We start from the raw sequence: 16,463 nt of genomic DNA on the forward strand, positions 1-16,463 counted from the left end.
TCCAATTTCACACAGGTTGGTAGTAGAAGTATATTTAAAAAAAGGGGAAGGAGTTGTTTCATGAACTGTTCTGCAGGATATTGCCATTAGTCGCGTTTGTCACTGGCACCGTCTTAGATCATAGTGCTCATGAATTCTGAATAGTCTATAACACTAACTCATTATTCCTTTTACTTTGTACAATTTATCTTGTAATTTAAGTAATTTTATGTCTTTAAATTATGCTGTTGCCACAAAACAAATTTCATATCATATAAGACGGTGATAATAAAACTGATTCTGACTCTGAGCTTCTTGCTATGGCCATACAATGCACAACAGTCCATTTGACTAAAAAAATGTTCTTGCTTATAACAAAAGAGCAACACAATTGCAGCATTCCCTGATCACTCAAAACTTCTGAGGCATGCAATAGAGATTGCTCTTCATACCAAAAAATGCCACCTCTTCTTTCTCCTTCTAACACACTGGTTGTTTCTCTTTTCGAAAGAAGTACTGGACTGTAAGTTATTTGTGTCTGCTTGACACAACAGAGGGGGAGCATAAATTTTCTTCTTTCACTATTCATTTGATTTTCTCTACATGCTACCTTTCTACTTTAACAAAGCCTTCTTCAGAACTACAGCTGTGCTCCAACTAACTGTCCAAGTAGAAACCTGCCATGTCCGATATTCCATTGTCTATTTAGTCAAGGAGCAACCACAGGCAACGCCATTCCAATTCTCCACCTATTTACTAATGTACAGTAACACATTGGCATACACTTTCCAGTGGTGATCACTAGAAAATGGTGAGCAGTGATTGCTATTTCCCCACACTTGAGAGGCTTAAAGCCCATCTTGATCAACTTTGAAATTAGTGCTATTAATTCATAATATTGCATGATTTGGATATCACAAATATCCAAAGGAGATTGCCAGGGAAGCATTAGGAGTATAGTAAACTGAAAACAAAGAGACAGAGAATGAGAGTTAAGGAAAATTGCAGATTTTCTCGTGTTTGCATTAAGCAAAATTGTTCAGATTGTGCCCAGGCAGGGAAGCCCTCCTTTCAGCTTTCCAGCTTTGCTGATGACACAGCAGACACCCCACTCACTACCTTTGCATAGAGACTTCTGATACAACTAAAGGTATCTGCACAAAGAAAATCGATACAAATTCATAAACAAATACTATCATTATGCACAGTAGAATTATCATACAAATTTACATAAAGTAAGAATTTTGAAGCTAGCTTTCACAATGAGGAAGGGGTGATTTAGACTACTCCTTAAAAAATTTCAATATTTGTCTCTAAGTATCACCTCATATATATTTTCAAAAAAGAAAAGCATCTTGATTCCCCTCCCGCCCTTGAAAATATAAATCAAGCTTTCAAGTGGTTGGTCTCCATTAAGTGACTAATTTTCAGACTGAAGTTTGGTGGGCTGTCGGCAGTGAGGAATGCGAAGCTGTAGAATTCCCTAACTGCGGAAAGCAGTGGAAATGATTTAGTAAGTACATTCAAGAAGAAGTTGGATATTGTTCTTAGTGCTAGAGGGATCAAAAGATTTAGAGAGAAAGCCGGAAGAGGGTACTAAATTTGAATGATCAACCAGAATCATATTGAATGGTGAAACAGACTCAAAGCGTTGAATAGCCGACTTCTATTTTCTACATTTCTATATTTCCATATCTATTTCTAGCATATAATTTCTCCCAAATTGTACTTGTCAGTTACATGGTCAAATCTTCCTTTTCACAAAGAATTGAAATATAAGGTGTATGTAACATACTGATTTTAACATACTCTCTACACACATTCAAAATACTGTCTAATTGAATACGATCCAAATCAAATAAAGAATAAAGTGTTATACATTTGACTAGAAATTGGATCTCACTACATTGATATTTTGCACACATTCTTTATGCATATCCTTTAAAGTGTTTGTGCTTCTTTTAAGTGGAAGTCCTGTTCAACAGGATAGTAGGCCAGGGATTTCCAACCACAGTTCAAACCAAAATGTAATAATATGCTTTTTTGACTGAACCTGTCACAAGATTTTGGAAGCTATCACCTGTGTTTTCAGCTGTGAGTAAAACAGGGAACAACCCATGAATACAGGTGACATGCAAACATAACATTGTAGTTTTGATGTATTTATTTGCATGGTTGAGTTAAGAATGCACCTTAAATTAAAATATAATTACTAAGACTTGTTGCAATAAATCTCATAATTCTCACAATGATGCATACAAAGAAATTGCAATCTCTATGGGACAATTCTTCTCGCAGCCACTCACAGAATGGGAGAATCAGAATCAGAATCAGGTTTACTATCACCGGCACATGACGTGAAATTTGTGAACTTAGCAGCAGCAGAGGAGTAATGGTGACAATTGTTTGGGTGCAGTATGAGGAAGAGATGTAGCAGTGCATCCGGAATATAATCACATCCACTCTCTTTGTTGTAAAGGGAGACATTAAACCAAATAAGTTTTAGTTATAAAGCAACTAGTATGAGCCATGACCCCAATGGACAATGTAGCTTGTTGCCATCTTGACAATCTTTGAGAATGGCAATTGCTGCATGTTCCATTGTGTTTTTATTGGGGTGGGAAAATTAACTCACTTTCTGTTTTATTTTAGTTTTCCCGTATTCATCATTTAAATTCATGATTTAAACACATTTTCCTAGGTCTTTAATGATAAAGCCTTACCTCTTCCTTCGGAGCTTTGGCTAGGTCAAGCCATTCTTCCACTGCATGGTTCAGGTTAATCTGGGCAAGTGCAATTCTCACTTCACCGATTATGTCATGTTTGGAGAATCTATTGAAGTCATATACTTGCATCACAACAGATGTTTTCTCAACATCACTTTGACTGAGCTGCAGTAAGGGAAAACACAAGTGAGTGAGAAAAACACTAAGTGCAAGTAAAGCGGAGCAGCCAACTGAGATTTTCAATATGAAGACACAAGCAAGAGTGAAGACGCTGGAAATCTGGAGAAACACAAAAACTACTGTAAGAATGCAAAGAAAACTTGTTTTGGGAGGAGAGGTGGGGGAAGGAGATGAGGGAGAGGAGGGCAGGTAGGAGAGGGAGGAGAGGAGAGGGGGAGGAGGGAGAGGGGAGGAGGGAGAGGGGAGGAGGGAGAGGGGGAGGAGGCAGGGGGCAAAGAGGGCAGCAGAGGGGGAGAGGGGTGCAGAGTGGGAGGGAGGAGTGGGGGAGTGAGGGATGAGAGGGGGTGAGAGGGGAGACAGGGAAGATGGGGAGAAGGGGGATGGGGAGGAGAGGGGGCATGGGGAGGGGGGAGAGGAGTGAGTGGGGTAAGCGGGGTTTGATGGGGGAGGGGGGAGGTGTGAAGAGAAAGTTCGTTCGGTAGTATTAATCATTTCCAGTAAAATGTTATTAATATTCTAACAAGAGAAGGATACTTTGAATGCTATTAAAAATTGCAGTATCATCTGGACTACCTGGAAAAATGGGCTAAAAATGGCAGGTGTGTGTGGAATAAACCTTCAGCAGAAGAGGTGGATGCAAGCTTAATGGGTCCAGAGTTAGTTTTATGTTCCCTGTGGGAGATGTGGGAATCTCTGCATGAAGTGCACCAATTTGTAGCTCCTTAGAGATCGTGTTAAGGAACATCATTGCAGCTTGATGCCTTGCAAGGGCTCGTCCTCTTGAAGGAAGTTCTGACATCAGCATCTGAGACAGATCACAGGATCACCGGATGCTGAAGATATGTGCAGATGTATCATTATTCTCCCTTTGAAGTTTTGCATAAAGGGTGTTTTGCAGCTGGATAACTTTTGGCTAATATGGGAAAATGAGGAGGTGATAGACTGGAGCTATAAAGAGGTAGTCACCACTAAGTTGTAGGAGGCAGGTACTTGGGTGACTGTCAGGAGAGGGAAAGAGAATATTAGCCAGTGCAGAGAACTCCTGTGGCTGTTCCCCTCAAGAGTAAGTATACCATTTTGATACTGTTGAGTGAGGGATGCACCAACAGAAACCACAGTGACTTTATCTCTGGCTCAGAAGAAAAGGGGAAAGAAGAGGACTGAAATAGTGATAGGGATTCCATAATTAGAGGAGCAGACAGCAGATGATGTGGACACACCCGGATAGTATGTTATCTCAGATCAGGTCTACAGCATTCTAAAGGGGAAGAGTGAACAGCTGGACGTGGTGGTACATATTAGAACCAACGATATAGGTAGGAAAAGGGAGGAGGTCCTGAAGAGAAAACAGAGGGAGATAGGTAGAAGGCCGAAAAGCTGGACCTCCAGGGTTGTAATCTCTAGACTACTGCCTGTGCCACACGCCAGTGAGGGAAAGAATAGGAGGATTTGGCAGATAAATGCATGGCTAAAGAATTGGGTCAGGGGCTGGGTTTCAGATTTCTAGATCATTGGGATCTTTTCTGGGTAAGGTATGAACTGTACAGAAAGCACAGGTTACACCTTAACCTGAAGGGGATCAATATCCTTGAGGGCAGGTTTGCTAGAGCTGTTGAGGAGGGTTTAAACTAATTTGGCAGGGGGATTGAAACCAGAGTGATAGAGCTGAGGATGGAGCAATTGGTACACAACTGGGTGCAGAGCGTAGTGTGACTGTGAGGAAGAACAGGTATATGATAGGGCAAAATTGCAGTCAGTGAAATGAGTTAAAGTTTAACAGGGGGCCAAAATTGAAAGGGGTCATGGATGCAGTACTGAAGGTGTTATATTTGAATGCACACAGTATACAGTATAATGTAGATGATCTTGTGGTGAGTTAGAGAATGGCAGGTATGATGTAGTGGGCATTGCTGAGTCAGGGCAGAAAAAAGATTACAGTAGGGAGCTTAACAGCAAAGGATACACATTATATCAAAAGGATTGGTAGATAAGCAGAGGGTTTGGGGCGGTTCTGTTGTTAAAACATGAAATCAAATCCTTAGGGAGAGGTGACATTGGATCGGAAGATGTAGAAACCTTGTGGTTAGAGTTAAGAAATTGCAAGGGTAAAAATATGTTGATGGAAGTTATATACATGCCTCTGAAGAGTGGCCAGGGTGTGGGCTACATATTACATTGGGAGGTAGAAAAGGCATGTAAAAAGGACAATATTGAGATAGTCATGGAGAATTCAATATGCAGATAGACTGGAAATCTTAGGTTGGTGCCGGATCCCTATGAATTGCAAAAAACTTGGCTTGCAGATACAACAGGTTATTAAGAAGGAAAACAAAATGTTGGCCTTCATTGCTAGAGAGATTGAATTCAAGAGCAGGGAGATCATGCTGCAACTACAGTATACAGGGTACTGGTGAGGCCTGACCTGGAGGACTGTGTGCAGTTCTGGTCTCCATACTTGAGGAAGGTTATATTGGCTTTGGAGGCAGTGCAGAGGAGGTTCACCAAGTTGATTCCAGGGATGAAGGGGTTAACCTATGAGGCGAGATTAAGTCGCTTGGGACTATACTCTCTGGAGTTCAGAAGAATGAGAGGGGATCTTATAGAAACAGACAAAATTTTGAAAGGGATAGATATTATAGAAGTAGGAAAGTTGTTTCCATTGGTAGGTGAGACTAGAACTGGGGACATTGCCTCAAAATCAAGGGGAGAAGACGTAGGACAGAGATGAGGAGCAGCTGTTTTTCCCAGAGAGTGGTGAATCTGTGGAATTTCTGCCCAGGGAAGCAGTTGAGGCTTCTTCACTAAATATATTTAAGAAACAGTTAGATAGATTTTTACATAGTAGGGGAATTAAGGGTTATGGAGAAAAGGCAGGTAGATGGAGCTGAGTTTGGGGACAGATCATCCATGATCTTATTGAATGGTGAGGCAGGCTCGATGGGCCAGATGGCCTACTCCTGCTCCTGTTTCTTATGTTCTTATTAAAGGGAATTTGTAGAATGCCTCCAAGCTAGCTTTTTAGAACAGCTTGTGATTAAGCTCACTAGGAGAACAGCAATTCTAGATTTGGTGTAATGGAATGACCCAGATTCAATTAGGGAACTTAAGGTAAAGGAACTCTTAGGAGACAGTGATCATAATATGATAGAGTTCACCCTGAAGTTTGAGAAGGAGAAGCTAAAATTGGATACATTAATTATAGTGGAGTAAAGGATATTACAAAGCCATGAGAGAGGAGCTGGCTAAAGTTGATTGTGGGGGCATTAGTAGTGATATTTCTAGATTCTGGAATGGTTTTGGAGGACTAGAGAATTGCAAATGTTACTCCATTCTTTAAGAAGGAGGCAGAAGAAAGGAAATTGTAGGCCAGTTAACCTGACTTCCGAAAGATGTTGGAGTCTATTTTAAGGAGAGGTTTCAGGGTACTTGGAGGCACATGACAAAATAGGCCAAAGTCAGCATGGTTTCCTTAATGGGGAATCTTGCCTGATAAATCTGCTGGAATTCTTCGAGGAAATAACAAGCAGGACAGAGAAATGAGAGTCAGTGGATGTTGTTTATTTTGGATTTTCAGAAGGCCTTTGACAAGGTGCCACACATGAGGCAGCTCAACAAGATAAGAGTCCATGGTATTACAGGAAAGATACTAGCATGGAGAGATTGGCTGACTGGTAGGAGGCAAAGAGTTGGAAAAACTCTGATTGGATAACTTCTTTTACAGAATGACTTTTGACAATCTTGATCAGCTTTGCAAAACATTCTTCAATTTAAACAGCTGGACCACATTCCCAAGAGTAGACATTTGTGAATCAACACCAGTTATTGACCTTTGATTTTTGTTCAATTGTTCGAGTCCAGGGTGGAGATTTACTAATAGCATTCAAAATTAATGTAACACGTACCTTGAATGAAAATTGTTCTTTAAAGACAGGATCTAGTGTTTTTCTATAGACCTTAGTTTCATATTTTGGATTCTTTTTTGGGTGAAGGTACACAGTGACATAAGGATCAGACGTTCCTCCAAAATCCATAGCCTTTAATTCTGTTGCCTGTAGAACTCCAACATTGAGCTGCAAGAAATATAGGCATAGCAGACGTAACTTAGTAAGATCCTGGTTTAAAAATGTTCAACTTGATACCATAGCTGAGATTTTGCAAGTAATCATGATCAGTAATTTTTTTGACACCAAAAGTCTTGAGAGTAATTCTGGAACCACACACACACACACACACACACACACACACACACACACACACACACACACACACACACACACACACACACACACACACACACACACACACACACACACACACACACACACACACACACACACACTTGTTGTCAGTGATTCATGGCTCCTTCAAACATTTGACTATTGTGCAGTCTTCTTCAGCACAATCTCCAGAAATCAGTGGCTTAAATGGTTCAGGAATTTATAAGTTATTAGTACACACAGAATGCTGGAGGAACTCTGCAGGTCAGGCAGCATCTATGGAAAGGAAAACAGAGTCGGCATTTCAGGCCAAGACCTTTCATCAAGGTCCTTATAAATTATTCTGTAAATAAATGATCTATAAATGATTACTGCATTAAGACACCCTGAAAAACTGGGTTTTGTGCACGAGTTGCACAAAGGGAATTTTTATCATCAAACCAAAATTACAGCATAGTAAAGTCTCCAAGCATAGATAAATATTTCAAATATATATTTTAGAATATTTGTCATATATTATAAAACACCTTCCTTATTCTTATATGTATGGATGCTTTATTTCATTGTCTGCAAAATGTTTACTATTTAACCACAAATTGCGCTTTTTGTTGTCTGTGAAAGTTCTTCAATGTCAATTGGTGATTCTGCTAGATTGTTAGTACAATTACAACTGCTAGACCTCAGGATTTCCTTTGCCTGACAGCAAATAACATCAATAAATCCATCTCACAGTGGTCAATTCATCTTTAAAGACTGCTTTCTTCAGGATAAGGGAAAGAATGTCACTTCACTGACAAATAAAAAATGGAAGTCATTTTTGTAATATTCCACAGCTAATTGTGTGCATATAAGAGAACTGATGTAAATTTACTCAGATCACCCCATCCCTGCTGATAAATGTAGAAGGGGAAAGCAGTAGAGTCTCCCTCTTTGAATTCAAACTTTGGCAGCCAAAAGATGGGAGCAGACCCAATATCATGGGTTGTATTTCAACCTAACATATGGCCCAATATCTCCTCCATTAACCGTGAGGTACTCAATGTTAAATTTACTGGGATTAAAATACTGTCTAATAAACTCTTCTTAGGCTTCCAGCCAGGTACAGGCATCGATTTTAACCAATATTTTAATGACAAACTCGGCCATCTTCATCAGGGATGATGCCTAGGCATGACTAGTCCGGTGGTATATATACCTCTGTCGTCCGTCCCTCCTGATCTTCCAGTTCTAATTTACAATGACACCTTCATCTTTGTTATATTCATTTTTTTCTCTCTATTTCTATTTGAAATATTGTACTTTGGTTCTAGAGACCCCGAAGTTCCTTCCCCTATTAACCAAAGAGGTCACTGTATGTGTAAAGCCCAATAGGTAAGTAATTGTGGAAATCATCACCTGCCAAGTATTACCTTGTATCTTCCACTTACCTAAATTAAGTATATCCAAGCAACACACACAAAATGCTGGTGGAATGCAGTAGGCCAGGCAGCATCTATAGGGAGAAACTTTGTCGACGTTTTGGGCTGAGACCCTTCGTCAGGACTTAAGTATATCCAAGTAGTGACTATCTGAGTTGTGACAAACAGGATACCTAACTGAATACATTCCAAATGATGTGTTGCTAGTTCACTGTTGCTACTGCAATTTTATACTTACGTTTTCATTCTTGGCATCATAATCCAAGGAATATTGCAATTTTCCATAGTTCTCATAGTTCCCTTCCAAATCATCCATGCCTGGCTGCACCTTTACAACATGATAGAAAACTAACCATCATTAAAGGTTTAACTCTCTCTAACTTAACTAAAAGTAGACATGTAAATTGATTAGGTATCAAAATGGAAAGATGGACAGAAACCACTGTAGAAAATTTTGTGCAGAATTAGTAAATTTAGTGTGATTTGAATGTAATATCAGTGAGTGATATGGATAACAAATATTACTGTAATGCAGAAAGCAGCAAATTATTTTCTGTTGAGCAAACATAATGCATTACAGTAAACTTGTGTTCCTGCGATTTTTGTGTTGCACTTTGGTACTGAAGCCTTCAAAAAACATAAGTGCTCTCTCAGACGTTACTCAGTAATGAACATGGTTCACAAAAATCCACTAGTGTCACAATATTCATATAAATACATTACAGTTTTTGAATACAAATATTTCACGATGCACTGCTACCAATGTACTTTTGCGTAAATTGTACTTAACAATTTCATATTAAGTACACTAACCGATGAATGAAGAGCATAAAAGGGAGCCACAGTAGTGTAGTGGTTAGTGTGAAGCTATTACAGCTCGGGGTGTTGGGGTTCGGAGTTCCTGTGGAATGCCTGTGTTTTCTCTCGGTCCTCAGGTTTCCTCCCATAGTACAAAGATGTACCAGGTAGGTTAATTGGTCATTTAAATTGTCCCGTGATTAGGTTAGGGTTAACTTGGGGTTGTCATAGGTTGCTGGGTGGTGCGGCTCAAAGAGCTGGGAGGGCCCATTCTGAGCTGTATCTCTAAATAAATAAAATTGACATACATATTTTGCCAGAATGGAAAGTGTGAATAATAAAATCTGTTCCTGTAACAGTCTGTAATCTTCCCATAATTTACCCATAAATTTAAACTATGTTGTCTGTATTTAAACTTGCACCAAGTACTGTTAACTTATCATTCCTGTACTTGTGAATCTACCTTGGTTTCCAATTCTATAACATCTCAAGCATTAAATTCTGCATCCTGCTTTTTACGAAAGTCATTCCTTGCTGTCAGCCAGTGAAGTTTACTGTCATATGCGCAAGCACATGTACGCACAGGTGTGATGAAAAACTTGCTTGCAGTATCATCACAGGCACATTAAGATTAGCTTTATTTGTTACCTGTATATTGAAACATCAGAACATACAATGAAATGTGGTCACTCGTAGCGAACATAGTTGGATGTTATGCTGGGCAAGTGTCACCATGCTTCTGGCACCAACATACAGTAGCTTGCCTACGATTTACCAATCCTAATGTGGGCGAAAACCAGAGCAGAGCACGCAGAGGAAAAGTACACAGTCACGGGAAAATGTACAGATTCCTGCCGACAGCAATAGGAAATGAACCCAGGGCGCTGGCCACCGTGTCACCCATAGAGCATCATTTACATGGTGAAATATAAATTATATACAATTTTTACAAGAGAACACAACAGAACAAAAAAGAACAGTCCATTTAGTGCTAAGTGGTCAAAGTGTTGCTAAACTGTCGTCATGATTATAGTTTTGCTCATTGGTTCAAGAACTGACTGGTTGAAATGAAGTAGCTGTTCTCGAACCTGGTGGTGTGGTATCAGGCTTCTGTGCCTCCTGCAGCAACAAGTTGCATTGGATTCAATGGTGTGGGTCTTTGCACGTTGCCTTCTTAAGGCAGCGCCTCCTGTAGATGTGACCAATAGTAGGAAGGGAAGTGCCCGTGATGCGTTGTACCAAGTCCACTACTCTCTGCAGCTTCTTTTATTCCTGTTCATTCAAATTGCCATACCAGACCATGATACCACAGTGCGTCAGGATACTTTCAACAGCACATCTGTATGGGTTTGTTAGAGTGTTTGCTGTCAAGCCAAACCTCTTTAACTTCCTAAGAAAGTAAAGAGGGGGCACACTTTCCTTATGACTGCATCTATGTGCTGGACCAAACACAAGTCATCCAGTAGTATGTTTGCACCCATAAGTTTTGAGCTGCTGACTTTCTCCATCTCCAGTGCCCCAGTGTAAACTGTTGCATATTTTTCCTCCTTCTCCTTCCTGAAGTCAACAATCAGTTCCTTAGTTTTGCTGACACTGAATGAGAAGTTTTTGCAGGACCACTCAACCAAGTGACCTATCTCACTCAGGTAAGCTGATTCATCATCATTAGAGATGCGCCCAGCAACTGCAGTATCAACAGCAAATTTGAAAATGGCTTTGGAGCTTTAGTCCTGTGTATATAGTGAGTAGAGTAGGGAACTAAGCCTTAAGATGCATCTGTGTTGATGATCAGCAGCAGGAGATGTTTTAGTAGTCCTCACAGACTGAGGTCTGCTAATGAGAAAGTTAAGTATTTAGTTGTATTAAAGGTACAGAGGCCCATGTCTTGAAGTTTGGTGATGAGCTTGGATGGGATGAGGTTGGTGAATGGCAAACTTATGCAGTTCCAGGTCATTTCTGAGGCATGGGTTGATTCATGCCATAACCAACTTCTTGAAGCACTTCATTATGGTTGATGTAAGTGCCTCTGTATGGTAGTCAATGAGGCAGGTCATGACACTTTTCTGAGGCACTGGTACAACTGCTGCCTTCTTGAAGCTGGTGGGAACCTCAGACCATGGAATTAAAAGGTTGAATATGTCCATAAATACTTCAGCCAGTTGGTTCACACAGATCTTTAGGCATGCCATCTGGACCGGAAGACATTCATGGATTCAGCCTCTTGCAGGATGTCTGGACAACAGCACCAGAGAATGAAATTACAGGGTCATCCAGAGATATGGTGGCTTGTATGGGTGTCATCATAGTTCTCCCCATTAAGGGTGCACAAAAGGCATTGAGCTCATCCATGAGTGATGGGTCATTGCCACTTACAGTATGCACTTAGCACTCTGCAGTTCAATAAAGTTCTCAACCTTACAAGATATTAGCAGTCTTGCAACATTGGCTTCACGTTTGATCTGAATTTTAATTGTTCCACTATTGCTGGCATTATGCTTATAACAACTGAAGCTTTGAGACTTTCTCTCAGAGTTGCTCCACCCCTCTATTGCTTTCAACTCCTTTAAGATGCTTCTTAAAATTCAGTTCTTTAACCAAGCTTCTGGACAATTTTGAAAAGAAAAATGAACGCATTTATTAGGATCCAGACATTGCTGACAGGCCAAGAAACGGCGGTCTTGAACTGAATGGCTCACTAATCGGTCTTGAATTCAATTGCTTGCTAGGGCAATTCAGAAAGCATGTAGAAGTCAACCACATTGATTGTTCTAGAGCCACATGCAGGCCAGATGAATCACAATGGCAGATTTCCTCTTCTTACAGATATGTGAACCAGGTGATTTTTATCATTGTCATTTACTTTATTCCTGAAGAGAAATAGCTGATGACTTGGCTTTAATTTCCAAAGCCATCATTCTGGATTGAACTCAGTTTTCTGAATTGCTTGTTGTGCTTCTGGCTTACAAATTCAGCAATTCTATGTCTGTGTAACTTCCCAAATTTTGCTTTCCAACAAAGTTTTAGGCAGCATTTCAAGAAAAGTTACTATGTTACAAGTCACTATCTACATGCAAGTTTTATTGTGGTGATTGATTTTGTTTTGAACTTTTCAGCTTGCATGATTCAGAATTAAAAGCTGAATAACTATTCCTCTAAATTTGCCTATTGGAACAAAAGAAAGCATCTGGCCTGATTGGATGCATAAACTAGAATTGTGGGAAGAGGAAACAGGAAGAAACAGGGTGAGCTCTAATTGCAATGAGTCAGTTTTATAAATCATTGTAGTGAGTACACAAAATGATGCCTTCATTCTCTCTGCCGAGCTCTTGAGCAACCTCTGTGTTAATTAATCATATGATGGAATTCAGGAGACTGAAATCACATTTAGCTAACTTGTTACTATGATTCATACTATTCAAACTATTTCAAACTTCTTCAATTTCTCTCCTAAAGCACGAATGTGCATGTAACAATGATTATGAGAATATTAGCCCTCCTCTATGATGTGGATCACGTGCTTCTCCTTCTTACCATTGTCCATGTTTTCTAGACATCAACCCTTCCAAAATTCTCTTGCCCTGGTCTTATTTTGCAACATGTATGATTCATCCATCACTTCTATTCTCATTGACCCTAAATGCTTCTAATTTAAAATTCTTCCTTGTTGTGCTTAATTTGTTCAAGACCATTCCCCTCCATACTGGTTGTTTATACCCCAGTTCAGTGCTATGACATCTCAAGACAATGCTTATGTTAAGTCAAAGCTTTAGTATTATGACTTTGCAGACTTGTCATGCAGACAAAATGACAAAATATTTTTTGTGGTACTTAAGAATCACTCAATGTTTGTGTCAGGAAAATGTCCTTCTAAAAGATGCTGCAATAGAATCATTCTGCAAAGAGTACAATTCCAGAAATGCAATGAACATTGTTATGAAACACCCACCAGATTTGTTGTGACAGAGCCATTCATACTTTGCAAGTTAAGTTGATCCTTCTTTTTCTTTTTCTTCTTCTTTTTGCAGCAGCATTTCACACAGATACAGATGACACAGATGAGGATAACAAGACCCACACCTACACAGATGGCAATCAAGGCCCATTTTGGTACTGAATAACAAACAAGAGAAGAGAATGATGAATGAATTGGGAATTGAAAATTAAAGCAAGTAACAAACAGCATGAATATCAGTTTGAAGGAGGACCATAGAGACCCTAACTTTAATCAAGTCACATCTTTAAGATCTGACTTCCAAATCCAATTTCAGTACTGGTTAAAAGCCACACTTGATTCCACTATAATCCCAGGCCTGGTCCCCAAAATCTGTCCTGGTTTTGACTTTATCATGATTCTAATTGTCAATGTATTCTTCCTCTTCAGAACAGCTACAAATCTCAGTCATAGGGCTTTATCATTAACAGTTACTTTATTTTAACTTATTCAGTTTTCAGGATGCATTAATCACTGGCAATGTCAGCACTTGCCCATCTCTATATCCTTTGACGAGGTGGCAGTGAGCCACCTTCTTGAACATCCTTAAAATAGGAAAAGCTGGTCGCTTACCATAAAAATTGAGACTAATGAGAATTATACAAATTTGCTTCTTGTTTAGACCATAGACACTTCTGTTTAGTGTGGTGGACATTTATAGTTCATTCTGTAAATATCAGAGATATTTAAAACATGATAAAAAAAACCCTTCAGAATTAATAAAGCTTGTGGGGGTGGGAGGGAGTGACCCTCGTTACTAGACTGCTGGAGGTCCTGCCATCATTCAGAAGTCCAAGAGGCTAGATCAGTTCTTCATACCTGGATCAACAGGATTCAGGTGTGGGAATAGAGCAAATGACAATAACAAGTAACAAGATCAAGCACTATAAGTTTGCTGGGTTTAGCAAGCAATATTTTCATGTCACTTATGTTGTTAAAGGATTCAACATCACTCTGATCCACTTCAACAACTGGTCTCAATCCTTCTCTAACAATGAGTACTCTATCTGCATTTGTTCCAAATTAGCTTTGCAATGACCAAAAGCAGAAAGCCACCTGTTCCCCATGTCATTTTACCATTCAAAAATTATTTGGGTAATTATCTAGCTTTCTATATACATGTATGTGTGTTATTTCCATATATAGTTGCTTATTATTGAAGACTCATACACACCTGGTAGCTCCAGCAAAACTATAGCTGGAATTGGAATTTACAGGTTAAAGGGATTCAACATTCTAAATAGAATAAGTAGCAGCACTTTTGTCAGTTTATAAGAACAGAAAATGCTGGAAACGCTCAGCAGGTCAAAATACCATTCACAGAGAAAGTAGCAGAATTAATATTTCAGGGCAAAGACCTTTCATCCAAGGTAGGTATTTGGACTTCTACACTGTACAAAAAAATTATCAGCTTGGCATATTACACAGTTCAGGATTCAACATCAAATTCGATAACTTCAGTAATCATTTCTCCAGTTTTGTACTTCACTTTTCTAACATCTATTTTCTTTCCTCTGTCCGCTTCTGACATCTCACATTTCATTCATCTGCTTCTATTTATATCCTCCAGCGAACCTTTGCTAGCCCCTTCAGATAGCTTTACTACCACTTATCTCATTTTCTCCCCCAACCTCCCTAGTATCATTTACCGTACCTTCTCCTTCATTCATTCTGCCCCTTGTTCTTCATCTGGAAACTAAGATTGAGGCATTAACTTTGAAACAGGGCTTGGGTTTTTCTACATATTTTTGCTCAGGATGCAGTTCTATCACTTCAAGGCAGAATAGACATTCATTTACTTGTATATACCAGAGTTATTTTCCCAAGCTGAATGAAAATAATTTGCCAGAAATAAAAGGAGCAAAAGGCCTTCCTTGGTCTTTTTTAGTTATTTTCTCAAAATTCAGAATCAGTTTATTATCGATCATTAATCATCAGAATTATATTAAGTTTAAAGTTTTTCTCAATTTATATTCATTCAACAAAACTAGATGAATGGACCTCAATATATTACTGACAGCTATAATGATCAGGGCTCAATCCTGACTTCCAGTGTGGTCTGTTTGGAGCTTGCACATTGTCCCTTTGACCATAAGGGCTTCCACTGTATGCTTTAGTTTTCTGCTACATTGTAAAGATGTGCAGGTTGCTAGATTCACTGGCCACTGCAAATTACCCCTAATGTGTAAGTGAGTAGAAAATCTGAGAAGGGAATGTGGGGAGAATAACATGGAATTAATATAGAATTTTTAAAAGGCTTGCTCTATGGCAGTTTATCACCCTTATGAACTGCCAACACCCTGTGTAATCCTGAAATGGGCTCAAAAGACAAATTTAAAAAGCAAGTCCTTTATTTTCTATGCTCTTACTCTCTCATTTTCACCTTCATTTACTCCAATATTCCATATTTAACATTGTTATCCTCACGTTTTTATCCTTTAAATTCTAAACCCTCCCTATCACCGAATCTGACTGTTACCCACACAACTACATAACCCAACTTCATGCTCAGGTACTTCCTTTTCAGCTCACAAATTAAAATAATCAGTTACTAAATCTCTTTAGAAATCCCTCCCTAAGCCCCCTCTCTTCTCCCCTCTTCTAATGTAAAGTGACCTTAAATATTAATGCTCTGACAAGGACCTTGAATAACTAGGTCCAAACATCTGTGTTTTTTTCCTTATGCCTGAATTAATTCTCAGTGGTATTTTTTTTCTATTTAAATCCCTATGTTAAACACTAGTGTGTTGAATGTGATATTGAGAACCTAGAGCCCGTGTATCAGATGCCCATGTGTAAGCTGCAGAAAGAGGGTTCTTCCCCAGAAACTGCCCACCCACCTATCCCATCAAATACCTCCTGCCCTATTTGTGGAATAGTCTGTAGATCTCACATCAGCCTCATTAATCAACTCTGAATCCATCAAACCTCAGTGGAAGTAAGTCAACCTCAATCCTGAGGGGAGGACGAAGAAGAGAAATTGTGGTGTGCACCCTACAACTGTCCAGCACTACACCTGATGGTCATGAGTAAAATTCTAGATTTTTAGGTTATTTAGATAATTTTACTGAAGGCTATTCAAAATCTATTTCAAATCATTTGTACCCATCATGGAAAAACTGGGTTAATATCCACAAGAGCAGACTGAAATAAC

At 39.3% G+C, this 16,463-nt stretch overlaps 1 protein-coding gene across 1 annotated transcript in view; it reads right to left on the bottom strand.

Annotated features, from left to right (window-relative positions):
- The window catches only part of syt8 (synaptotagmin VIII), a 79,722-nt gene that overhangs the window by 17,448 nt on the left and 45,811 nt on the right, over positions 1-16,463 (bottom strand). The window contains exons 3-6 of the mRNA XM_073049462.1: positions 13,265-13,428; positions 8,759-8,848; positions 6,788-6,955; positions 2,703-2,870 (exon numbers count right to left, since the gene is read on the bottom strand). Coding sequence (XP_072905563.1) covers positions 2,703-2,870; positions 6,788-6,955; positions 8,759-8,848; positions 13,265-13,428 — 590 coding nt within the window. The remainder of the gene's footprint in view (positions 1-2,702; positions 2,871-6,787; positions 6,956-8,758; positions 8,849-13,264; positions 13,429-16,463) is intronic.

The sequence above is a fragment of the Hemitrygon akajei genome, chromosome 6 (assembly GCF_048418815.1).
Source record: "Hemitrygon akajei chromosome 6, sHemAka1.3, whole genome shotgun sequence".
Classification (NCBI taxonomy): Eukaryota; Metazoa; Chordata; class Chondrichthyes; order Myliobatiformes; family Dasyatidae; genus Hemitrygon; species Hemitrygon akajei.